Source organism: Salvia miltiorrhiza, chromosome 2 (genome assembly GCF_028751815.1).
Source record: "Salvia miltiorrhiza cultivar Shanhuang (shh) chromosome 2, IMPLAD_Smil_shh, whole genome shotgun sequence".
In the NCBI taxonomy this organism is placed as follows: Eukaryota; Viridiplantae; Streptophyta; class Magnoliopsida; order Lamiales; family Lamiaceae; genus Salvia; species Salvia miltiorrhiza.
Window position 1 is genome coordinate 13,410,492 of NC_080388.1, and position 27,956 is coordinate 13,438,447.

General features: G+C 38.4%; 1 protein-coding gene and 1 non-coding gene across 4 annotated transcripts; both read right to left on the bottom strand.

The window, feature by feature from the left end:
* Positions 1-2,376: 2,376 nt before the first annotated feature.
* Positions 2,377-9,638, bottom strand: LOC131011275 (protein PUTATIVE RECOMBINATION INITIATION DEFECT 1). Of its 3 annotated transcripts, XM_057939064.1 has the most exons (10): positions 9,096-9,638; positions 7,672-7,781; positions 7,403-7,578; positions 6,598-6,915; positions 4,797-5,760; positions 4,000-4,711; positions 3,865-3,916; positions 3,636-3,735; positions 2,895-3,555; positions 2,377-2,818 (listed from the first exon to the last, which is right to left on the bottom strand). In XM_057939064.1, exons 1-10 carry the CDS (start codon positions 9,540-9,542, stop codon positions 2,582-2,584), a joined length of 3,777 nt encoding a protein of 1,258 aa, XP_057795047.1. In that variant the 5' UTR covers positions 9,543-9,638; the 3' UTR covers positions 2,377-2,581. The 3 variants fall into 3 exon arrangements, with proteins under 3 accessions (XP_057795047.1, XP_057795046.1, XP_057795045.1); XM_057939063.1 differs by having other exon boundaries at positions 3,636-3,916; positions 4,824-5,760; XM_057939062.1 differs by having other exon boundaries at positions 3,636-3,916.
* Positions 9,639-14,722: 5,084 nt separating this feature from the next.
* Positions 14,723-14,829, bottom strand: LOC131013790 (small nucleolar RNA R71). Its single transcript, XR_009097871.1, has one exon. It is a non-coding gene; the product is annotated as a small nucleolar RNA R71 (small nucleolar RNA).
* Positions 14,830-27,956: the final 13,127 nt, after the last annotated feature.

The following is a 27,956-nucleotide window of genomic DNA, read 5'->3' on the forward strand; positions in this document are numbered from 1 at the left end:
CAACATCGTCAAATTTGAAATCATATTCAATTATATATATATATATATATATATATATAGTTAATTATTTAAGTAAATACATCTATATATAAACGTATTATATATATACATATTAATTTGTGAGTATGATGTGATAAACTTAAACTAATATTATATAATAAAATAAAATACAAATATAAATCTTTTTTAGATAGGGAAATTAATTAATAATTTAGAAAAAAAATAAGAATGAATGAAAATTGAAGAAAATTAAAATAGAGTGATTATACGGCGCCACGTAGGATAGGATTTATTTTGCTATTATATATATATAGATAGATTGGGCATAGGCATGTATTTTATTTATTTATAACATTTAGTTGAAGAATATCTTTTCTAAAAACTGAATTGACATTTGAATTGATTGCTTTTCGTGGATTGATTTATTGGTATACTTTATTTAAGTTTTAGTCACACTTGGAACAATCTCAATTAAGTGGGTATAAGGATTCTTATTCTGGATGCCATCATTTTATTAAGTTAAATTTTTCGGGTGAAAAAAAGGTGGATTGTGAGGCATGATGAGTTCTTGTTGGTCATTGAGTTTATATATATAAGAAAAGTTGGTATGAGGTTGGGAGGGATTTCAGGCGTTCGAAAACAGACAAATGGACCCTCGAAGTGCTAATGTGTTTTAATTTGGCTGGGTTCCGATAATCAAATGGATATGTAGAATTTATAATTAAATCGATATGTTGATTTATCTAATAGTTTTATACAATTATTTAATAGTACAGACTTTATCTAATAGTTTTATACGATTATTTAATAGTATAGAATTTATCTATAAATTTATATGATTATTTAATAGTCTTTAAATGTAAAAATTGGTTAGAAATGTATAAATAAATAAGAATGAATGAGAATTGAGGAAAATTAGAATGAAGTGATTATACGATGCCACGTAGGATATGATTTATTTTGCTATAATGTAAAAATTGATTAGAAATATATAAATAGATAAGAAAGAATGAGAATTGACGAAATTTAGAATGGAGTGATTATACGATGCCACGTATGATAAGATTTATTTTGCTATTATATACGTAGGATTTGTTTTAGCCTCACCCTATATCTATTGCGTGAATTATTTTTTATTTATGCATGAATTTTTTTGTAGTAGGAATAAAAGATATTTGATTAAATGTAATCTTTCAGTTTTGTGAAGAAGGAATAAAATATATTTGATTAAATGCAATCCCTTCATTTAAGGAAAGGATATTTATTAAAATCATAAAATTACTTCTTTACCCTAATATTAAATCTACGGATAATTACCTATTGAAATAGGATTGCAAATCTCCGTTGATTTATTAAAATCTGAGGACCTATAATGGTTTTTATTTTATAGACTTACTTTGGTTTTTGTTTTAGCCTATATATATATTCTAGAGATAATAGGGCCGAATGGCCCTACTGGGCATACAAAATCAAATTTTAGCCTCAAATCTTAAAACATCAAATTTTAGCCATTAATTAGGCGGAATGCCTAATTTGCCCTTCCATCTCCAACCCATCTCCAACCAAGTAACAGTACGTGTGATCCAAGCTTCCCTCCTCTCTCTCTCTCTCTCGCGCGCCCTCTCTTTCGCGCTCTCTCTCTTCCGCGTCATTGATGAACGGCAGAAATCGGTCGTGATTCCGGCGGCGTGCTTCCCTCCTCTCTCTCTCTTCCGCGTCGATGAAGAGCAGAAATCGATCGCGATTCTAATTCCGGTGGCATGCTTCCCTCCTTCCTCGGCGGCGGCGGTGGATCTGATCTGATGAGGCGGCGACGGTGGATCTGATCTGATCGTTGCGCCGCCTCCTCCATCGGCAGATCTGATCTCCGCCTCCTTCGATTTCAGCCATCGACTGATCTGATCTGATCTGATCTGTGCTGCACGTATGGCACTTATGGCACTAATAGTGCCATAAGTGCCATAAGTGCACACTTCCCCCTAGGGTTTAGATATTCCATTTAGGGTTTAGATTATTCATTTGGGGTTTAGATGTTCCATTTAGGGTTTAGATGTTCCATTTAGGGTTTAAATGATGTTGTTGTTTCTGTATTTGTGCTGATGACCATTTTACTTAGTTTTATTTTGAATTTCGTTGGCACTTATGGCACTAATAGTGCCATAAGTGCCTAACCCGACCCGGCACGCGACCCGCGTGCCTGATCCTACCCAGTCCGCCTCATTAAGGGCAAAAACGTCCAAATCAATAAAAATGGCCAAAATTTGTGTTTTTTCAATGTGTGGCCATAAATTGTGTTTTATGCTTCATTTTGGCTACTTCAAAATTTTACTCTATATTCTATCGGGCTCTTAATGCACCAAATGACCAAATATTTCTTCTCCGAACATTTTAGTGAAATATACTGCATCTTCATGTTCAGTTTGAACTTTCAACTAAACGAAGATGATATGAAACATGCTAATATATTACAAATGTTGATTATGTTACTACTCCCAGAACTAGCATATGTACATATAGGCCAGAACCCTGCTATGTTGGAAACTACATGATCATTGAATTTCATTGTCTTACATAAAAATATTTATGATGCATCTTCCTCTTCCATCAAGCATATGCTAAACATTTCTATCTCTTCTAGCAACTGCTTCTTTCTACTTTGAGACCTCTCACAGTCAGAATGCCACCGAGAAGACACAAGACCAATAAGAAAGGCACGCATCCTGCCTATGTGATCTTGGTTAGCGCCTACATTGATCTCCAATTGATTTTCGGTGACCCCATCTTCAATTTCATCCATGTACGCGTGATTCCTACATGCCTGAAAGACCTCATGCGATGTTAGGATCCTAAAGAATATAGGAGCATATGATCATCAAGGGGGTGTAGTTGGATACCTGGAAAACTCGAGTCAGATCGGCAATATGAGTGGAATTGAGATGACCAGAACACAGAAGCTCCCGAAATAAAGACACTAATTCAATGGTTAGATTAGTCGTGCTTAAATTTTGAATGATGTTTCCTATGGATGAATCATCGAACACTTTAGTCATCCAAGGAGATCCCCTACTGTGCTTTAGCAATGCAACTGCAACATTAGAAGCGGGCTTGTGATGAATCATCAACGATTTTGTCAGAGTTGGAGCAGACAAAGACATCACAAGCTCCTGTACTATCAATCTGCACCATCTGTATTTTTCTGGCAACAGTGATTCTATTTTATGTTCTTCCCATGCCATGAGAGTTGACAGACATCGGGAACAATTCAATGCAACTTTGATGTCACCAAAAAATATCAGACCTTCTAATACTGCTGATATTGACAATAGGTAGCCTTCTCTGAACTTCAAATCAACTGGTTTTCTGATTGCATTGTCTTCTAGTCCCATGAACATTTCCAAAAGACAAAATGAAGCAATCATTTTTACTTGAGCAGATCCAAAATGCATTATCTTGCATAGATCAGGGCAACGGATGCTGAGATAGGATTGTGGCTCCACTATACCTTCAGCAAGCAATATTTGCAAATCTATGATATCTGGAAGAGTAGCTCGTACACTGAAATACAAGTGAAGTTAGTATTCAATAAGCAAAAAAGCACAGTGCCTTTTTCCCGCAATAATTAGAAATACGGGTACCTTCTCATGGAGAAAAAGAGTAGCAAAAGCACGAATATGAGAACTTCCCCCGTCTTTGTTCCCTCATCATGATCAAACAGTGTGTGCCCCTTGGAATAAGCTTCAAAGATTGTGGAATTAATAGTTGAGATCAAAGGAACATTAAGAACTATGATCTTAGAAGCCTCGGTTAATGCCTGCTTTGTTGAGTGGTGCAAAATCAGAGAAAGAATTCCAAGTATTGTGATACCTTCTTCAGTCCATCCATCTTCTTCCACAGCCGTGATCAGGTAGTTTATCAACTGTAAAATTAAAAAAGTCTAGTTAATGTATTATAAATGTGCATAAGCAACAAACAAGAGTAAATCAGTAAAATTTCATTTACCTTCATGGTGATTCCTACCCAAGTATCATTACTAGACAATGAGTCAGACTGTACTGATTTTAAGATGATAAACACAAGTTGATTCGTGCAGACGAATATTTTAGGTGAAGAGCAAGATGAAAAAGTGTAAATGTTCTGTAGCACACCATCTATTCCATGCATGCAAAACTGATCTGAAGCAGCTGGAGCCATTTCGATTATCTGTGTACATGCCTCCAGAACTGGAATGATGTCATAATCTTGGCAAGAATTTTCGACAAGATCTCCCAGTAAGCATACGAAAATCAATGCAACAAAGTTACCTTCAGACATTATCAACTCAGCAAAGACATGGAGATCCACTGTTTCTTTAGTGTCCTTGTCAAAAACCATGTTTTTATCAATTGAGCTGTTGCGCCTGCAGAACTTGAATATCTGGTTATATAAGAACTTGCAGAGTTTTTCTTGTTGAAATAACCACATCAGTGATGTCAAATGAATCTTCGTAGACAGAGAGTCCCAATCCTTTTCTTCCAATAACTGAAAAAGGATTCTCTCAGCTTCTGGACTGTAAGGCTTTTGGTAGCACATCTTGGCAAAACCCCTGTAAAATCCATACAGATTTACTAATAGCTCTACAGTTACTGAGGCAGAGGCTCCACAGAAGAAATCACCACTGTTAAGTAAAATAAATTGCTCCAGGGAAGATAGTATCAATCTCTCATCAGCAAACCTTCAAACAAAGAAAAAGAAAAACTAAAATCAACTTAATGTTAACAGAGGTAGGGTGGAAGTACAATTTTTATGCAGCTTCACACCTGTCGTTATAGAGAGAGCTAACATACAGTATCATCAGAACTGCAGATTGGCAACAAAACAGCACAGGATTATGGGAACTCTTCTGACCAAGAAGGAATAGCAAATCTGTAGGGTCAGATGGCAAATGGAGAGCAGCATCCCTAATAGGTTGCCCTGAATCAGTCCCTAGGATTACATCCACAATTGAACTGAAGGTCACATACACGCTCTGCTTCATTTTTTCCATGGGAAATAAACCCAAGCATCCAAATAACTCACTGAACCATGACGACAAAACTAGACTCTCCGCAAAATCCTTGACACCAACACTAGAATCAAGTAGTATTGAGTGAAATACTTCTAAGACTCCCAAGGCAATATCTTCTTCTTGCATGATGTTGATCACCTTTATAAACCATGGTAAAATTTGCAATTTACATATGTCAATTATAAAAATTTGCAGTCTCACTTCAGATGAGACTAGGATTTCTTCTTGCTTGCCAAAGGCATATGCTTCCTTGATTAGGTAAAGAAAATGCAAAATTTGATCAGCGTTTACATGGTTATCTCCAAAACAAATTGAAACGGCAGATCTTGATGCATCTTTAATTGATGCTGCAAAGCTTAAACTCCCACGAGAAGATGAACATTTCATAATGGTGACAAATATGGAGCATGACAAAGTGAATGTCTCTGAATGAATGCCAATCTCACCAGATGTACATTTCTTTAGCATTCCTGCCAAGATAGTACTTATTTCCTCAACATTGCAAGTTGATACAACTCCGGGACAGTGTAACACACACTTTAAAATGAGATTCTGTAATTGGCACTGCACAGGGTGATAAGGAATTTCAGCTACGTAACGCAGAACAGGAACTAGTGCTGAGAATCCAATTGCCAGTCGATGTCTGAAGGCTTCCTCAGCATTTGATAATAAATAAAGAACCTGAATTGAAGAGATGACAATGGAATCTTCGCAACCTACAAAATCACCCAACCCCTAGATATGAACAATTAGTTTCATGAAATGTATCACTTTGTATGCAATAAAGTTTTAAAAAAATGATCAATTGAGTAAAGATATTAAGCTCAGATCATACAAGTGTATTGGAGAAAAACATTAATAAGTTAGCTAATTGATTGATACTGAAAATGTAAAGACCTTGCATGTAATGAAGAGGCGAATTGGACTCCATGTAGAGACATGAACAGGGCATAAAATGTAATTTCCCATAACATACCCAAGTTAAGACTAAAGTAATCACAATATCCACTCAAATGATGCATATCATAAATCAACTTGTTCGTGTGACCATAAGAAATGTATGGCATATTTATGTGTTAGTGAGAAGAAGAAGAAGAAAAAGCAGAAGGCAAAAAAAGAAGAAGAAGAAGCAGCCGAACGCGTCGGCAGTTCATTAGTTATACTATTTGGTTTTCTATATTAATTAAATACATTAGTAATTAGTAAGTCACAGGCTTCTGTTCACGGGCTTGTCCAGCCTGACTAATAAAAGGTTTTGACTCCTTAGCAGAGAAACTGTCTAGGATTTTGAGTCTTGACCATAGCAGCGTTTAACGCTTGGAATGGGAGGATTGTTCTCTGTTAGAATTCCTCTTTGGGTTTGGTCACTTTCATTATTCCTATTAATTCAATCATTCTCGTGCATTCATAATTTTTTATGGAAACCTCTTTAATCTAACAAATTGGTCCGAGCTACTGGATTTGAAACCCTTTTATAACTCTTGGCTGGACAAACTCACTAACTACCTTTTAAATGAATATAGAAAGCTAAATATATATCTCGAAACGCTTACCTGATAATCTAAGTATTTCAAATGCATAATCTGCTATATTTTCTTCGACGAGAGCCTGACATTCCTTGAGTGTGACATATTCTGATGAAAGATATATATAGATCAAATCCAATGCTGCAATCTGAACTTGAGTATCTGAAGAAAGCAGGGGCCCTTTGACCGCCTCAGCAAACAAGATTTCTAGAGATGGGCCATTGACCACGTCCTTTGTTATTTGCATTAAGCTCTCAGCTTCAAAGGAATGCATGCTATTGATCTCCACATGATTAATGCATGCAGTCTGAAAGAACCCCCGCTGAACCAACACTGTGAGAAATGCTACAGAGAGATGATAACATGTGGTCAAAATACGCACTGTAACAAGAATTTATTGTTATCATGTTATGTAACACTCACTATCGCTATATGATCTTCCACATGTCAAAACTACTTCAAACAGTTTGCTGAAATAATTGCAGGCAAAATAAGTGCAAGGTACATGTCTCATAGTCCTAGTGTTGAACTGTTGACTGCAGACTGGAAGCTTTCTTCAAGGTGATTTCACTACTTAACATGGTTATTTTACACTAGAGATAAGATGCTTTAGTTATTCCATCATCCATGTCAGTTTAATCAAAGACAAGTTATTTCAGCTTTTAAACTTGTGTAAGAAGAAACACAAAACCAATTAGCTTCTAAACTATCAATTAAAGAATTTGCTGCTGCAAATAATGTCCATTGATGGAAGGGGAGAGGATAAGAAAGAAACAAGAAAAAAGAAGTTCTGTAGATAAGTTGTGAATAAAGAGGAAAGGAAAAAACCAACCTAGACAGTTAAGCCGAACATCATCACTTTGGCTTTTCATAAGGATATTAAGTGATACTTGAAAAAGTTTAGGACAATAGGAAAGCAAAACATCAGCGCCACAACCGTCCATATGTGAGTATTGGAGGAGGGATAGTCTGTATAAAACAAACATAATCTCCCCCTGGATTTCATCACTACATAAGCCAAGAAAGAAACAAGGTTAATATTTAATAACTGAGTTTATGCTAAGTTAGGGACATATTTCCTTGTGTATCAGTCGAACTTACTTTGACAACTGAAGTCCTGTGACAAGGTTGAGAATGAGGGCATCTTTGTTTTTAATACATGTATACAAATTAGAATCTGGATTATCCAATACAACACCGAAGCAGTGAACCTGCATCAAAATGTAATGATCATGCACACAAGTCATGGTACATTCAGAATGGAGAGTCTGTTCTGAAGAATAGAACACAGTTCCCTGGAATGAGAGTTACTATTCAATTTTATTCCAACTCTCATAAGAAGACAGACATTAATCACTCTAAAAATAAATCCTGGAATTGACTCAACTAGATGAACTACATATAAATAATCAGAAACATCTACTGCCCTTATTCGTTGCCTTTAGCTAAAATGTATCCTATATGGAACAACAAAATGCTTCTTCACGCTAAAAGAGAAATTGCCTGAAAAAGAGCTATTACAAGAAATAAGTGTGATATGTTTTATACTACACAATTATAGGAAAGATAAAGCAGGAAAAGAAGTTCTAAATGATATCATGGAGAGCTAAAAGCACATAATATCAATCAATATTAAACAAAATTGTGCGAGTCTGAAATTTAATATCTCATGACTATGCATGCTGTTTCCATATATCTATTTTTGTTTACTTTTCTTTTATGAGTTTAACTCCATTGAAAAGCGTACAGAAGGAAAGGCAATTCTTATACTTCATAAAAGCAACAAAAACATGGCATAGTCTATGAAACTTCTTGCGAGTTTGAAATTTAAAATCTCATGATTATTAGACTACAGGAAGAAAATAATTTCAAAGTGAGACATACCTTCTAGAATGATTTTTGTATACATGATTTTTATCCAAAGCCACAAACCATGCACCCAAAATTATAGGCACCCTAGCCAGGACAATTTCAAAATTATAGGTTCTCTATTTATTTGCTCAAGGCACAAGAAAGACCAATTATAATTTTGGCACTCACTAGTTGTAAATTACTGATGATGCCAAAGTATAAAACTAAACAAACATCAAGTAATGGTGATATGAGTATCATTTTTTAACTTTAATAATTGTCCTCAACTACCAAGTAGAAACACAAATTTAGCTATTGACCAAACAATCATTCAATTACTAAGAACAGTGATAAGCATCACCACAGACAATGTATCACGGTATCACCACAATCACATTGTACAAACTACTAGAGAATCAAAAAAAGATATATCATCAGCCATTAGGCAAGCCTATTAACCCCCATCCTTAGTTACATTTATCTGAAAATGTTCATTTGCAGTTAACTCAACAAAGTGCAGTGCAAAAGAAACATGCTCTTATTTTTGTTATAGTAGCTCCGCTTCCTTTTATGTCCCTTCAAACAAATGCAAATTCATACTACTCCGAAGCAAACCTCGGAAATCGTTAGGGTAAAAGAAACACCAAAGAAAAAGGAAATGATTCGGCTACTACCATGTACAACTGGCGACGACTCCAAGCCAACGAGCCACTAGAAAGACAATCTGAAACCCTAGCCACGAACTCCCTATGCAAATCCTGATTTCCATCACAGTTATTTCCCGATCCGTCACATAATATTTTGATCAAATCAATGGACTGTTTGGCGATGGGCTCGTCGTCCAAGTTGGATAAGACAGCGACGAGGGGGGAAACGAGGAAGTGAGAGTGGAAAGTGAGAAGAGATCGGAAGAAGTGAGGCTGATCAAGGGCTTGAGAGAGCTGGGAAAGGGCGTAGGAGACGTGAATTGTGGGGGATTTGGGGTTAGAGAGGAGATCGGAGAGGCAGAGGAGACAGATTGAGCCGCCCTCCTCCGTGGGGAGAATGAGGACGGAGCGGTGGCCCTGAGTGCAGGTCTGCAGCGCCGGCTGTAGCGGCGGAGTGGCGATGCTGCAGTACATACTTTGATGGACTGATTTTTCAAACTGAAGGCGGGAAAGTGTGTGATTTGTGCTGTTGGAGCGGTGCGATTAAACCAAAATAGATTATTGCTGAGTGGTAATGGTAACACACTTCCTTACACAACCTGAGATAAGGGAGGGATGCTAAATAAAACCTAGATAAATAATACTCCCTCCGTCCATGAAAGAACTTCCTAGGAGGGAGTGGCACGGGTTTTAAGAAAAAATATTATTGAGTGTATTGAGAGTGAATAAAAGGTAGTTGAGTGTATTGAGAGTGGTGAAAAAGTGTTATAATTAATATTGAGAGTTGTGAAAAGTGAAAAGTAAGAAGATTATAAGTGGTGGGGTATAGTCCAAAAATAGGTAGGAAGTTCTTTTGTGCACGTCCCAAAAAGGAAAAATAGAAAGTTCTTTCGTGGACGGAGGGAGTATAGATTATGTGAGATTATTAATATTTTATAGGTTTTGATACAAAAGATACAACTATAGATAAAAGAGTAAATTACAATTTTAACCTCATATTTAAATAAGTAAACTAAACAAATAAAAAATATAAAAATAATTATCCCAACCCCAACACCAGTACCCCCAACCCACGCCCATTTCTTCTTATCTAGGTAGAGAGATAAGTTATCCCACCACTTTGGTGTAATTAGTAATCTCATAATAACAGTGAAAAACATGCAGGCCTGAACTTTATTGCGGGCTTGGACTAATATATAAAATGCCTATCAAACGGAAGGAAAAGGTAAGAAATACAATTTATCTAATCTAATAGCCCCTATCAAACGGACCCTTAGACTACAGTTATCCATGACCATCTACAATCGGTCATCACAAAAAAACAAAAAAATTAAATGAAAAAATTAATAAAATATTGAAAAGCTTGACAACCGGTTGTCCAAAAAATTGCAGACCAACCAAGGTCATCCACCTTTTCAATTAAATGAGATAATGCCATTTGGCATTTTATAATTAAAAAATATGACAACAAATAATAAAAAAAGAAAAAATATTTAGGTTGTAGTAGGTTATTGATAAAACATAAAGGTTGTTAAATTATAGATTGTGTATGTGGAAGAGAGAGAAATAATTTTTTTATTAAAAAGTTAGGTTGGTGCAGGTTGTTGATAAATATAGTCTTAATTAGCACTGCCTTATAATTTAAAGAATCACTGCTTCATCCGTTCTATAAAAATACTCCTTTCGTCTCATTAGTAGTGTCTCACTTTTCTTTTTGAGCTGTTCTATTAATAGTGTCTCATTTCCTTTATGGCACTATTCTCTCTCTATACCTAATATTTAAATAATTTCCACCAACTCACTTTATCTATTTTCTACACGTTTCTTAATCTCCGTGTCCAAAAGAAATGAGACACTACTAATGGGACGGAGGAAGTATATTATTTGGAGATGATACAAGTTTTAAGAAAATGAGTGGTTGTGGTTGAATTGATTGTAGGATTATATAAAAATAAGTGATTATAGTTAAAAAAGAAAAAGCGAGGCAATGTCCTAAAAAATATAAAATTGACGAAAATAAAAAATAGAGTGGATTTTTAAAATGACCACTTTCATATTGTAAAATTAAAAAATGTCCACTAAAATAAAAAACTTAAAAAATGTCCAATGTTACCAAAATGCCCTTCACATTAAAAATTAAAAAAATGTCCACTTTACATCACCCCTTTAAAAAATCCCGCAATTCACAACCAAAAATTTTTGGTTGTGAATTCACACTGGTTGTGAATTGTGAATTCACAACCAATCGACTTCACAACCAGAATTTTTTGTTTGTGAATTCACAACCAGTCGAATTCACAATCTGAATTTAATTCACAACCAGATTTTTTTGGTTTTGAATTCACAACTGAACTGAACTGAAACCCTAAACCATAATTGTGAATTATTACGATTGTGAATTCACAACTGAATTGAACTGAAACACTAAACCCTAAACCTAAACCTTAGTTGTGAATTATTACAATTGTGAATTCACAACTGAACTGAAACAGTAAATTCACAACTGAACTGAACTGAAACACTAAACCCTAAACCTAAACCCTAGTTGTGAATTCACAACTGAACTGAAACAGTAAATTCACAACTGAACTGAACTGAAACCCTAAACCTAAACCCTAGTTGTGAATTATTACGATTGTGAATTCACAACTGAACTGAAACAGTAAATTCACAATTGAACTGAACTGAAACCCTAAATCCTAAACCTAAACCCTAGTTTTGAATTATTATGATTGTGAATTCACAACTGAATTGAAACAGTAAATTCACAACTGAACTGAACTGAAACCGTAAACCCTAATTGTGAATTATTACGATTGTGAATTCACAGCTGAACTGAAACAGCAAATTCACAACGGAACTGAACTGAAATCGTAAACCCTAGTTGTGAACCCTAAACCCTAAAATTTAATTCACAACCAGAATTTTTTTGTTGTGAATTCACAACCAGTCGAATTCACAAGCAGAATTTAATTCACAACCATAATTTATTTTGGTTGTGAATTCGAGTTTTTAAAGCTTGAATTCACAATCAAAACTAGAATTTATTTTGGTTGTGAATTCGAGTTTTGGTTGTGAATTCATAGATCTGGTTGTGAATTCAATAATATTAAGTTGTGAATTCATAGATGTGGTCCTAAATTCAAAAACATTAAGTTGTGAATTTATAGATCTGGTCGTGAATTCAAGAACATTAAGTTGTGAATTCATAAATTTGGTTGTGAATTTATAGATCTAGTTGTGAATTCAAAACCATTAAATTGTGAATTAATAGATCTGAGTGTGAATTCAAAAATATTTAATTGTGAATTCAAGAATATTAAATTCATAAATTTAATTATAAATGCAAGAACATTAATAATACAAACTCACCTTCTAAGTTTGCGAAAATCGGAAGTGATTTGTCTCCCGATTCATGTCAATTTTAAGATATCCAGCATAATTCTCTCAATCATATAAAGTGTTTGCATCTTAAAGTGGCACTTGATAAACACTCATTTTGCATGGTTTTTATGGTCTATATTATGCGGTTTAAGTCGATTTTACGCCTGTTTTATTATCATTTGGAGTTCATTGGCTATTATTTCATGATTTCACGGTCGAGTGTAGTTTTAGTTGTTTTGATGCAGAAATGAGTGGCACTGGAGCATGGAGCGTAAGGAATATGTTTAAGAGAAGAGTTTTGAGAGAATCGAGCCCAAAAATCGATAAAAGACGGAGATTCTGAAGTCGGGGCGAGAAGAAGAAAATTCGACGGTCAAAGGAGTTGACCGCCGAAATTTGAGCATTTGAGGAACAAATTCGGCGACCAATTCGGCGACCGCCGAGTTGGCCGCCGAAATCCCTGAGTTGGTTTTATGCATGGTGGAAGAAAAATGGCGACCGCCATTTTTGGGCCGTTTTAGGGCAAAATTCGGCGACCGCCGAACGGGCCGCCGTTTTGGTCGCGTGTTTTAAGCCTTCCGCGTTTTTACGTTTTTCTATGTTATTTTCGATTTTTAAACTCTTTGTTTTACCTTAAGACTATAAATAGGTCATCTTTTGACCTATCTAGGGTTCCCAACTTTTATTTTTAAGTTTCATAGCTTTAGTTTTCATTGCTTTTTCAATTCTTAGAGCACTGGATTTTGATTTCTACAAGACGGAAGATTCAAGCTGTTACATTCAATTACTACGGTTTTATATAATTGTTCTCTTATTTACTATGTTTATGTTTTATTTTACGATGTCTGGCTAGTTCGTTAATCTGAACCTAGGGTTTGTACATAGCTGATTAATGATGTGTTTATGATTTATTGATATCAATTTAACTTCCAACTTGTGATTCATGATTCCTTGTGCCTGTTTTCTTGTGAATTACCTGATCAATAATTTACATATTTAGCTGTTCAGTTTGAGTCTTGAATGCGATAATTGTTCAGCCGATTCAGGAATGCATGATATAGTGTTAGCTTTGAGTCTTGAATGCGACAGGTGAAGCTATAGGAAGCTATTCTTTGTGTGCTATTTGGAGTTAATTTATTCCTTGGAGTCTTGAATGTGAAAAATGGGTAAATTAATCTACGTTCATAGGTGTTCGTTAGAGAAGCTTGTGAATAATATAGTGATATTTCATCGGGGTTGGATTAAAGTGGTAATTGAATCAATAGATTAAATGCATGTAATTGATTAGTAAAAGTACATCCCTAGGGTCAGAGTCTTTTATTATTTGAGTTTTTATCATATTTTATTTGCTTTGATTTGATTTAAGTTTTATTCTTAATTCTTATTTGAGTGTGCCTGAATATTACTAGAGTTTATTTAGGATTACTTAAAGTGATTCGTTGTAATAGTCCTTGTGGATACGATACTCTGCTTGCTATTTTTGTTCTACAATTATACTGTTTAGTTGCAGTTATTGTTGTTAAGAAATTAGCGATCAACTTTTTGGCGCCGTTGCCGGGGACTATTTAGAATTTACTTTAATATTTCTGACTAGACTTAAGTATTATTTCAGGCGTTATAAGTTTTAATTTTATTTTTTTTAGCTTTTAATTTCTGTTTCTGATTTTTGTTTGTTGTCTCAGGAGTGTATGATCACGAGATCCAAAGGAAAGGAACATCTTGTACCTTTGAATTTGGAAATCGAAAAGCAATATAAAAAAGACAACCGCGAAAAGAAGAAGCAAGCAATGGCAGAGCAACGTAATAACTTGGATCTTGAAACCCTTATGCGAGCAGTGACAGACCTTCAGAGGCAGCTAGATGAAGAGAGAGAGGAGAGCAGGCGCAACCGGGCTCCTCCACCAGAGCCACCACTGAATCACATGTATCAGCCTCGGGTTGATCAATTTCAAGGAGGCAGATGGGGACCAATTGTGCAGGCTACCACGTTCGAGCTGAAGCTGGGATTGATAAATATGGTGCAAGCTGAACAGTTTAGTGGAACGGCTTCTGAAAACCCGCATGCTCACATTACTCAGTTTCTAGATATCTGCGACACTATTAAGCAGAATGGAGTGCCACCAGATGCCATCAGAATGAAGATGTTTGGATTCTCTCTCAGGGACAGAGCGAAGGAGTGGTTCAAGAGTTTGGATATAGGTGCTATTACTGGATGGGATGATTTGTGTAGAGCTTTCCTGGAAAAATACTTTCCTGCTTCTAAAGCTCAGAAAATCATTGCAGAGATTTCTCACTTTTCTCAGCTAGGAGATGAGACCATTCATGATGCCTGGGAAAGATTTCGTGAGCTGCTCAGGAACTGTCCACAACATGGTTTCACGGAGGATCAGCAGATCATTCATTTTTATAATGGTTTGACTGGTCTAACAAAAAGTATGGTGGATACTACTGCAGGTGGATGTCTTCTCCATAGAAATACAAAGGAGGCTTATCGTGTGATAGAAGAGATGGCCTCCAATAGTTATCAATGGCCGAATGACAGAAATTCTACGAGAAGAATTGCAGCTGTGCATGAGGAGAGAGATGATTTTAAGGAGAAATATGAAGCTCTTCAAAAGCAGTATGAGTTGGAGAGAAAAGCACTGCTAGCTAAAATTCCTCAGCAGCCGAGTTTATCTGATGTGTCACAGTTTGAATATGCTAATTATGTCCAGCGGCAGTACCAATTCAATAGACCAAACTATCAGGGACATTAAGGCGGAAATCCACCGTATCATCCTAATAATAGGAATCATCCAAATTTTTCCTATTCAAATCCCAACAATGCTGTGCAGCCTCCACCTGAGTTTTCTGTGTCTAGTGGAGGAGTTATAAATGAGCCGAAGAAGGGATCACTTGAGGATATGATGCAGCAGGTTTTAACAGAGGTGTCTAGTATGAAGGCAACTGTTAATACAAGGATGATCAATTTGGAGTCTCAAGTGGGTCATATTGGAAATAATTTTTTAGCACTGTCCAAGCAAGTGCAGATATTGGAGACTCAAGTTGGTCAGTTGCGCAGCACACACCAGGAAAATTCCCTAGCAACACTGAGGTCAATCCAAAAAATCAGTGTAATGCGATTCAATTAAGGAGCAGGACTCAGTATCAGAATCATCCAGAGCTGCAGGATGGCAAGGAAAAAAGTATAGAGATTGTGGAGGAGGATGACTTGGAGATGATTGTATGCGATTCGCCGCCTATTTCTAAGGTATCGTCAAATACTTCTGCTGTTAAGGAGCCTATTCCTACTCCTACGTTTCCCAGGCCAGAGTACAAGCCTGTAGCGCCCTTCCCGCGTCGCCTGGAAAAGCCAAAGATGGATGAGAAGTTAGCAAAGTTCATGGAGATGTTTTCAAAGCTTCACATCAACATTCCTTTACTTGATGCTTTGAGAGATATGCCAGGCTATGCCAAGTTCCTCAAGGATGCAGTCTCCAACAAGAAGAAGTTGGGGAAATATGAGACGATTAATCTTTCCGAGGAATGCAGTGCTGTGCTACAAAGAAAGCTACCATTGAAGCAAAAGGATCTTGGCAGCTTTATTATCGCTTGTGTGATTGAAGGGCAGAATTTCTCCCGCGTTCTTTGTGATTTAGGGGCAAGCATCAATTTGATGCCTCTCTCTATTTTCAACTGATTGGAGATTGGAGATATCAAGCCTACTTTCATTGCTTTACAGATGGCAGATCGTTCCCTGACTTATCCCAAGGGAATTGTAGAGGATGTCTTGGTGCAGGAGGAGCAGTTTATTTTTCCTGCAAATTTCGTAGTTTTGGACATGCCGGAGGACAAGAATACTCCATTGATCTTGGGGCGTCCGTTTCTAGCTACGGGCCGTGTGTTGATAGACGTGCAAGAGGGAGATCTTACTTTCCGCGTCAATGATGAAAAGATGACGTTGTCCATTTATGATGCGATGAAGAAGCCAGCTGAGCCCCAACTTGAGGATTGCAATTTAATTGAGGCTGTAGTGGATTTTCATGTAGCTGTAGAGGATCCTTTGGAGGAGTGCATCACACAGTCGTTATTTCCATACTCCGAGCTTGATGAAGCGTGTGATGAGATTTTGGATTATATTGCAGAGCTGGAGGCCGTAGAGAGTCATCCCATCGATCTCGTGCCTTACATGGATATTCACAAACCTGTTGATGGGGGAAGCAAGTTGGTGGAAAAGGAAGTTGATTTATCTGCACCAGCTGTAGCTGCACCCAAACTTGAGCTGAAACCACTTCCCGAGCACTTGAGGTATCAATTTTTGGGTGAGAATGAGACTTTTCCTGTTATTGTGTCTGCTTATTTATCTCCGTTGGAGTTGGAGAAGTTGATGCGAGTTTTGAGGAAGTACAAGTCTGCTATAGGATGGTCTATTTCTGACATCAAAGGAATTAGTCATTCTATTTGCATGCATCGTATTTTATTGGAGCAGAAATACAAGCCTAAGGTGCAGCCATAAAGACGTTTAAATCCGGCTATGCAAGAGGTGGTGAGAAAAGAGGTGCTCAAGTGGTTGGATGCAGGTATCATTTATGCCATCTCTGATAGTGAGTGGGTGAGTCCGACGCAAGTTGTCTCTAAGAAGGGAGGCATGACTGTGATCAAAGATGAAAGAGAGGAGTTGATAGTTACGAGGCTAGTTACAGGATGGCGCGTGTGCATTGATTATCGAGCTTTGAATGCAGCCACACGTAAGGATCACTTTCCATTGCCATTTATTGATCAGATGTTTGACCGTTTGGCAGGGTATGAGTACTACTATTTCTTGGATGGGTATTCGGGCTACAACCAAATTATGATAGCCCCGGAAGATCAGCATAAGACGGCATTCACTTGTCCCTATGGCATCTTTGCTTTTAGGAGGATTTCTTTTGGTCTTTGCAATGCTCCTGCCACTTTCCAACGCTACATGATGGCGATTTTCCATGGTTTGATTGAAAACATTATGGAGGTATTTATGGATTACTTTTCTGTTTTTGGCTCATCCTTTGATAATTGTTTGGACAATCTTGCTCAAGTGTTGCAGCGTTGTGAGGAGACGGCACTCGTACTCAATTGGGAAAAGTGCCACTTCATGGTTCGTGAGGGCATTGTTTTGGGGCATATGGTTTCTGCCTAAGGTTTGGAGGTGGATCGTGCTAAGATCGTGGCTATTGAAAAGTTGCCGCCTCCTACTTCTGTGAAATCTATGCGGAGCTTTCTTGGGCATGCAGGATTTTATAGGCGCTTCATCAAAGATTTCTCCAAGCTGTCCAAGCCGCTCTGTGCTTTGCTTGAGTAGGATGTGAAGTTTGTCTTCACCGATGAGTGCCTCGTCTCCTTTGAGAAGTTGAAAGTAGCGCTGCTTTCTATGCCAGTGTTGATCACGCCGGATTGGAGTGCCCCATTTGAGTTGATGTGCGATGCTAGTGATTGGGCCGTGGGAGCTGTGTTGGGACAAAAGAGAGATAAGTTATTCAAGGTCATTTACTACTCTAGTAAAACTTTGGATTCTGCTCAGATGAATTACACTACCACGAAAAAGGAGCTGCTAGCGGTGGTGTATGCTTTTGATAAGTTCCGTTCTTATTTGATTGGAACTCATTCAATTGTCTACACTGATCATGCCGCCATCCGCTACTTGTTCACGAAGAAGGACTCTAAGCCCCGTTTGATTCGTTGGATTTTGTTGCTTCAAGAGTTTGATATGGAGATCCGTGATCGAAAGGGATGTGAGAATGTGGTAGCCGACCACTTGTCTCGTTTGGAGAATCCGATCGAGGGAGATGATCCGAAGATGGCCATCAATGAGTCTTTTCCCGATGAGCAGATTTAGGCTGTGTTATTTAAGGATCCTTGGTATGCGGATTATGTCAACTACTTGGTTATTGGAGTTCTTCCTGAGGGGATGTCGCACTATCAAAACAACAAGTTCCTCCATGATGTCAAGTTTTATTATTGGGAGGATCCGTACTTGTACCGGAGGTCGCTGATGGCTTTATTCGGCGATGTGTTAGAGTGCATGAATGGCCAAAGATCATTGAGGAGTGTCATAGCTCGCCTAGTGGAGGTCACTTTGCTGCTAACCGCACGGCCATGAAGGTAAACCATAGTGGTTTTTATTGGCCTTCAATTTTTCAAGATTGCCATGTTTTTGTTAAGTCTTGTGATCGATGCCAGCGCATGGGCAATATTACCAAGCGGGATGAGATGCCACAAAATATCATTGTAGAGGTAGAGTTGTTTGATGTTTGGAGAATTGACTTCATGGGTCATTTCCCTCCTTCATGTGGTTTTTCCTATATTTTGCTTGCTGTGGAGTATGTGTCTAGATGGGTGGAGGAGATCCCAACTGTCACCAATGATTCCAAGGTAGTCATTAAATTCTTGCAAAAGAATATTTTGACTCGGTTCGGAGCACCGAGAGCGTTGCTTAGTGATGGGGGGTCGCACTTCAACAACAAGTTGCTAGCAAGCGTTTTGGCAAAGTATGGAGTAAAGCACAAGGTGACGACTCCATATCATCCTCAAGCTAATGGGCAGGCGGAGTTGGCCAATCGAGAAATCAAGCAGATTTTGGAGAAGAGCGTCGCAAATAGGAAAAATTGGGCAAAGTACTTGGATGATGCTCTTTGGGCGTATCGCATTGCCTACAAGACTCCAATTGGTATATCTCCCTATCAACTTGTTTTTGGCAAATCTTGTCATTTACCTGTTGAGATTGAGCACGAGGAGAATCAATTTGGAGTTTAAGGATGCCGGTCATACAAGATGTGATTTGTTGACGGAGTTGGATGAGTGGAGGAATGAAGCTTATGAGAGTTCTCGTATCTACAAGGAAAGAGCAAAGAAGTTCCATGATTTGAGCATCCGCACAAAGGAATTCAAGCCGGGACATGAGGTACTCTTGTATGATTCTAAGCTTCGGTTATTTTCTGGCAAGCTGCAGTTTAAATGGAGAGGTCCATATGTGGTTCACAAGAGCAATCGAAATGGGACTTATGAATTTCTTGCGTCGAATGGGTCCACTTTCACTGTTAATGGCCATCGTCTTAAACCATACTTCAAAGCAGAGTTGGACCGCGACGTGGAAGTGGTCAATTTCATTGATCCATGATTGTGAGGTATCGTCAAGCTATAGACGTTAATTTTAGCACTTGTTGGGAGGTAACCCAATTTTTATTACTTTGTTAGCTTTTGCTTGTTTTTCTTTGTTTTCGTTTGTCGTTGTTTTCTTCTCGTTTTTGTTAGTTTTGCCTTGTTAGTATTGTTTTCATTTTTGATGTTTTTCCTAGTGTTTTTCGTTTTTGCAGTTAAAAAAAAGGGGTGAAAATCGAAAAACGGCGACCAAGCCCCAGTAGGTCGCCGAATGCAGAAATTTGGCCGTCAAATTCGACAACCAACTCGGCGGTCGCCGAGTTGGGCGCCGAAATCCCTGAACGCAATTTACGCTTGGAGCTTGGAATTCGGCGACCGCCGAATTTGATCTAAAAAATGCTGAAAAACGGCGACCAACTCAGCGATCGCCGAGTTGGTCGCCGAGTTGCTCCAGGTAGGTTTTATGCGCGATTTTTACTCCATTCCACATACTTCACACCCAAGACACACACTCAGCACACATAGTGGCGAAATTTTCAAATTTTCATCTTCAAATTACTCCCAAACGGCTTTGAATCTTCTAAATCCCTTCCATACATCTACTACCCACATCATTAGCTTCCATTCCATCTGATTACTTCGAGTTTTCATCCACCACATTGGGAGATTCACGATTTTGGGGGTTTTGCTCAAGAAAAATAGAATTTTCGAATTTTGCTCCTAAATCTTCAAGGTATGTGCTTTTAACTCTTAATTTAGTGTTATTCCTATGCTACTACTACGATTCTTTGGTTTGAATGTGGACTTTTGTTGGTTTAGTAGAGCTAGGGTTTATGCTAGAACAATATTTTGAGCTTAATTGTTTAAGGAGATTGGGTTGTGATGCTTAGTGTTGTTGTGTGAGCTTATTGACAAATGCTTATTGGTGATGTTGACTTTGGTTGAATCCAAAAGAGCATGCTAGTGCTAGAATTGTTAAGTCTCAAGGGGTTCTTATCTTTGCTTTGCTTTTGCTTGATCTTTGTTTGATGATTACATGTGATGTTGACTGTGGCATTGATAAAATCCATGAGACTTTGTATCTTTGGGAAGATTAAGCATGATGTGGGGGATTATGATAGACAAATGAAGTTGAAATTGTAGAGGGAGATTGATAGGTGATGTTGGATTAACCTGTTTTAAAATCTTATGGAGTGATAAATGGTTTCTAACTAGCAAATAATCCAGGTACAATAGCCCCCAAGAAACGTAGAGCTACCAGCGCCTCAAGCTCCCGCCAACCGGCCGAGTACACTCGTGAGGACCCCGAGTTTCATGGGGTATCCCTCATTTCAGACGATGACCGAGTTCGGGTTCGAAAGATTGCATGGAAGGGGATCGAGATAACACACTATGCCGATTCGGGAGATGGGAATCTATGATGACGTGCGTGATCTATTCTACCATGTTGGGTGGACCTACATCTTCAATGGTAGATGGCCCATCTATGAACGAGCAACTTTGGAGATCCTAAGCACGTTGGACCAGTCGGTCTTCAATCAATCCAGACCAAGCAGGATCTCATTTCAGCTTAACAACATTTGGGAGGCTGATATCCCGGTGACGGAGATCACCACGACGCTTAATTGCAGAGTGGGAGGCTACACCGTACATTCGATCGGTACAGAGTTCAACGCTACATCATTCTGGAGAGAGATAGCTCCGCCAAGCGCCGGTCCATTTGTGTCGGGGACATCAAATGCAGCGGACATTCGGAATCCTGTCCTAAGGATGACGCACCGCATTCTGGCTTATACGGTGCTTGCTAGGAAGGACAACAGCCACGTGATGCAGCACGAGCTGTTTATCATTTGGGGGATGCTTACACGCACACCAATGGATTTAACCCAAATCCTTCTCAAGCAGTTGTTCAAGGCATCAAAGGCCAATGCAGGAGTGATCACGATTGGAGGGATGCTTACACCCCTCGCACGCCGTGTTTGTCCTGCAGTTGCTCAATGGGAATCTTTAGCAGGTGATAAGCTGCTCAATGGTCACCGTATGGTCCGAATGAGATTCATGTCGAGGGCCCAACCACCATTTAAGTTGGTGCAAAGTGAAGGTGACCACTTCCCTCTGCCGAACCCGACTCTCACCAGTGTGGGTGGGCGCTTTGAGACCCAGAATTGGCTGATGAATACAGGCGCCCATGTGAGGGCTATAACGGGTGAGCAGGCTGACGAGCAGGCCCCTCAGCATGTGAATAAGGAGGAAGAAGAACAAGAGGATCCCGCAGCGGCAGCAGCAGGAGACCAATGGGGACAGGGAGCTCATTTTGATGTTACTGAGCTCACCGAGAGGATGCAGCAGTTGCAGGCCTTTGCCGAGCAACAAGAAGCGCAGCTCACTGTTATGCGCACTGACGTCACGACGGTTTGCCTGCAGCAGCAAGCTATGGATGCTTATCAACGTGAGCATTTTGCTCATTATGACGCCTTCGAGACGTATCCAAGGGCGGAGTTCAATTGGCAGGCGACTTTTGAGGCTTGGCAGCGGGCAGAAATGGAGAGGCAGCAGCAGGAGTATGCTAAGCAGATGGCGATGCAGGAGGAAATCCTACGACAGTTTCAGGAGTTCCAGAGGAGACAGGGAGGACCGCCATCTTGAGTGTTTTGTAAGTATGCTCACCATAAGCTTTATCTATTATTCCCTCCAAACTTATTTTCGAGCATTTGCTCCTTAATAAGTTTGGGGGAGAGGGATGGAGATTGGTTATGGTTTGCATTTTTAGCCTAGTATTTTTTTTGTTCTTTTTGCTGCTGTGTGGAGATATTCATAGTCTTTTATTTTTGGGCCTGTAACTAAATTGATATATTCTCAGACGTATTCCATAGTTTCTTTGCTTTTTGAATGTTTAGTGCTCCAGTTAGTTGTTGGTAAGGTGCGGATAGCTTATTCTCCTTGATTTCCTCGGAACCTACGCACATTCTTTCAAGAATGTCCCACATCTCCTTTGCAGTTCCGCACTTGATGATCTTCATGACATGCTTGTCGGGAACGGTGCCGGAGATGATGCTTTTGGCGAGGTTGTCTAGCTCATCTTGCTTCCTTTCTTTGGTGGTGAAGTCTGTCTTTTGCTTTGGCTGGACCTCATCGTAAGGATCCTGATGTGGATCAACAGGGATCCGTTTGACGGTTTCAGTGATGATGATTGGTCCTTTGGTAATGACTTCCCACATTTGGCAATGTTGGGCGGTGAGGAAGTTTTCAAGCTGAAACTTCCATATGTCGTATTTTTCAATACTAAACATAGGTAGAGAAGATAATCTGTTGTGGTTAGTCTCCATCAAAAAAGAGAAAACAGATAACAACAGATAGAACAAACAGCAAGCACAAAATGAAAGAGAAATTTTTTTTCGAGACCTTTGAGAAAAATGATCTAGTTCAATTAGAACCTAATCAGATACAGAGTGTTCTTGCGAACAACCTGCTCTGATACCAATTGTTAGGTCCCGGGGGTCTCGAATAGGTGTATGGGGGGGGGGAATACACCTATGGGCTATTTTTACAAATTCCTCAATCAGAGGGATCTCAAGATAGAGATCTAAATGAAACTTTACACGCAAACAAAGACACCTGTTGACTGAAAATAGTTTTGACCAAACAGGGTTGACAACTGATACTGAAAGCTCTTCAGTAAGGAGTTATCAGTTAAGTTACTGGAACTTAACTGATGCACTTATGGGCTTCAGTCGAGTTTGCTAAAACAGAGATGATAACACTCTTCCTGACTATCAAAAGATAGATCAGTCAGACTGATATCATACGCAGCGGAAATTAAACTTAGTTTCGCAATAGCCTCGGTTGAGCACGTTGTTGGTCTTAGGTTTCTCTTTGCCGTTAATCAGTATTCAGTTTATCAATTGAAACAATACAAGTAGGAATGTAAAACTGAAAGCTGTAAACAACACATGGACTTTTACGTGGTTCGAAAAAACCCTTTCCTACATCCACGGTCGGTTGATCAGACCAACAATCCACTCCGCAAGTGCTTAACAGGTGCACTGCAAACCAAACCGTGTGCTTGTCGGGTGCACACAACCGTACCACTGAAGAAAACCCTTCTTCAGTACCCACACTTCACTCGTGTTGGATTTCTCTTGCTTAGCACAACCCGCGCTAAGACTCTTAGAGTCAGAAAACCCTTCTGAACTCCGAATCACTCAAAACACTCAAATCTTTCTTTTGGAAAGGAGGTTTGAACGAGTGCCAACTATACTGCAAAGAACAAGTTCTTTGTAGCAAGTTTGACCTTGGCTTCTGGGTAAACAGAGGTTTGCCTAAGGTCTAAGAGAATGTATGTAATCAGCAGTGACTGGTTTTGGCTTTGGAATTCTCTTCTTCGATTCAAGCTTTGGGGAGTTTAAGCTTTCGGCTGAGTAGCAATTTCGGCAGAGCTTCAGCTTATGTCGTTGAATCGGTGAAGGTTGAAGTGATCCTCGAGCGCTATTTGTAGGAGAACTCTTGAATAGATCCGTTGGCGTAGAACGTCCTCAAGATTTCTTCCGTTGGAGAGCAATTCGAATTTGGGCTGAGGCTTCAATCTTCGAGGTTCCTTGTCTGGTGGAAACGACTCTCTTGAGGAACAGGAGATGTGATGTCTCTGATAAAGTATCCACCAAATAGGAATGACCTCTGCAGAGATAAGATCCTGAGATCTCTGCATTTAATGCGGCTGTACTCTTGTGAGTACGTGGCTTCCTTTGAACGTTGGAAGATCAGTCCGAGGAAGAATGCTCAACTGATACTTGACTTTAGTATCAGTCTGTGGCACGCATTAAGTAATCAGTTCCAAAATGATTCTTCAACTGATACTTCAGTTGGTATCTTCAGTCTTCAGTCTTTAGTCCTTCGTCCTTCAGTCTTCAGTCTTCAGAACCGCATACTAAACTAGAAACGAACTCTAACACTTGAGTTCAAAACAATTCTAGTCTATTACAATTAAGACCTATGAATTTTGGTATCATCAAAACAAGGATTATGATATTCCACAAGGTTCCCAACACCACTTACTTTATCAATAGTTAGCTGTAGACGCCAGACCTAACTATTTTCCTTATTAAAATATAACCTAGCTGTATCCTTTATTAAAACATAACCTAGCTGTAGACGCCAGATCTAGATCTAATGTTTCAATAGCATTAAGATGAAGGAACGCAATTTAGACAAGTTATCCAAGAAACGCAAGTAATAATTCGTCTACCAATTTATTCCCTACTATCGATATGATAACTTCGTCACTAATTAACATTAATCTGAATTAACCTAAGGTGATCAGGCTCAAGAAAATCATATTAAAACTCTCTGCTCAGGAAACAAATCAAAATCCAATTAAATCAATTAAACACACAATTAGGTCTCACAGATTTTAAACTAGTGTTTCATTATTCTCACCGAATCAAGAAAATTAGCTACTCATGAAATTGAAATAAAATATAAACAAATAATAAAAAGATAACATGACAATAATCTAATGAACTAAAATATATAATATTACTAGAAACTTCAATTAATCAATTCTATGTTTTGAAACCAAAGTACAAGTATCAAATCTTAAAGAAAGAAATTAAAAATACTCCTAAACCAATTGTTGTTGTAGTCCAGACTCCAGCCACAAATCTCCACTGACTTCCGTCCCAAGCTTGTTCAGCCGCCCCTAAAGTTCTCTAATACCCAAAAGATAAAGTATCCCTAATTTAATCAATAAGGTCAGCCGCCAATTGCTTGATTAATTCCAAAGTCAAGTTCCTCCCCTCCAAAATACCTCACGTCCTATGTATTAATGGGCCAAACACTGATTAAAATTAGAGCCCAATGTAATTTGGCATTGTTTGTATCTTTCGGCCTTCTTCAATATTTGCATAAACAAATCTTCTTTTTCACCATTCTTCTATTCAACTTCTCCAACATCAATTTCTTCAATTTCTGCACCAAAAATCACCTAAGTGTGTATATTAAATTTCATTAAAGCACAAAATAATCCAAGAATATGAACAACTAAAATACACACATCAGTCATATTGTATGTATTCTGATTAAATGTAATCCTAAATGTCCGGGAACATAGAGTAACATGCTTTTTTTATCGGTATTCTTCATTTATTTTATAAATTCCTATGAACATTGTTATGGATACGATGAACAACTGACATATATTCCATGAACATATTTCTTCACAGAAAACATCAACATAACCACACCAGACTGTGAGTTGTATTTTCCTTCCTACGAGGATTCAATCAAACCATATGGTGGGCACATGTTTGGTACCTTACCCGAAGGTATTAAATTTTACATGGATTATGTTGTTGTATGTGGATTCCAGGTTCAAATGAGCACGATTAAATATGCAAACGATGGTACAGTTAGAATCAGGTATGTTTTATGTAATAGACAAATAGTATGGGACAGGGCGGATAAACCATTTATGTGCCCAAAGAATTCAAAGTCAAAGAAATGAAAGACCACATCTTACAAGGCTGATTGCAGGGCTAGAGCAATTTTTCAAGTCACAACATGCGGTTGTTACAAGCTACGTGCATTCAATGAAGGTCATACACATTCGATGGTGCATGTACCCACTCGACATCTTATGCTTAGCAAAAGGAAGCTCGATGATCTTCATCAATTGTTCACCAGTTCTAGTATCTCACGCGTACATTTCATATGTACAAGGAGATTGTAATTAGTTACGAAGTTGTGGGTTGTACTAGCACTGATTTCAATAATTACGTTAGAGACTTGAATGTGTACTCCGAAGGATCTGATGCTCATATGTTGTTGAAGGCATTTACCAACAAACATAAGTTAGGAAACATGTTCAAATTTTTTCACGACGCAGATGAAGACAATAAATTGCTTTGACTAATTTGGACAGATGAAACTTCAGTTAAAATTTACAAATTATTTGGAGAGGTCATTTCCTTTGACGCTACTTATAACACCAATAGGTAATCATAAAGTCATTATTAATTCTTTTTGTACATCTGTCGTGTTCAATACAATTGTTTAAATGTTCAACTAGAAAAGTGTCAGAATTTCACTTTTGAACATGTATTCACTTCAGACTGATTATACATAGTATTATAATATGTTGTTCTCAATGTGTATGTAGGTACAAAATGATTTTCACTCAATTCACTAGGAGATGCAATCATGAAAAGTACATTTAATTTGGTGCAGCTTTAATCTCACGTGAAGATATGGAGCCTTATGCTTGGGTGTTAGATAAATTTGTCGAAATTATGGGGCATGCACCTCGTGTTTTCATAACTGATCAAGGACTAAAGAAAGTAGTCACATCTTCTTGGAAAGAAACACGACACGGGTTTTGCATGTGAGACATAACTATTCAGGTTGCTGAGAAACTACCAATAAGGCTGAGGGACGATCCAAATTTTAAGTTAAATTATGATATGATTGTTTGGACGGACCATGATGATCCTAATGTGTTTAAGGGCAATTGAAAAAACATGATCGATGAATATGATCTTGCCACAAACAGATGCTTTACTGACATGTTTGAAGATCATTGCACATTTTCAATCCCAACATACTTTAGAGATATATCCATGAGCGGTCTATTTCGAACCACTTCGATGTCCGAGAGCGAAAACAACTATTTCAAACATTTTCTCAACAAGAATGCTGACATTGTCTTACTTTATTCTAATTATTGCAGTGGTCTTAACGCACATCGACATACTTACCAGAAGCTAACTCTTGGTGACGAGTGATTTATGCTTAATTGTTCTAAATTTTGGGGTTTGTATGAGCTTATTTTAAGATAATCTTCTGGAAATTGGTGCATTTTATGTGTTGTTTTATGCTTTGCAGGAGATTTAGGTTTTATAGATGGAAGAGTGCAATTTTGGAGATTTTGGGGTTAAGAATGGCGTTTTTAGGCACACTTTGCAGAGCAGAGCAGAGCTGAATTGCAGAGTCAAAACCGAAATCAACAAGAGCTGAACTTCCCTAGAGAAGTCCGCTGCCAGAGCAGAAAAGTCCTCTGCCAGAGCAGAGAAGTCCTATGCCAGAGCAGAGAAGCGCACCAGAGCAGAGAAGTGCGCCAGAGCAGAGACGCACGCCAGAGCAGAGCTGCGAAGATAGCGCTGTAACGGACCAAAGCCGACCTTTCCAGAGCAGAGTTATTTCCGCCAGAGCTGCCATTGTTGGCCAAAGAGGAGTGTTTTCCATGGCGCGCATCTAGCTGGAGTTGCCTTATCTTGCACGATTTTATTGCCTTTAGAGTTCTACTTTGCAAGGCAACTTCCATGGTGATCTAGGGAAATTTGAGGTCTATAAATGGGGTTTAATTTTCATTGTAAAAACACCTTTTGCCCTAGTTTTAGA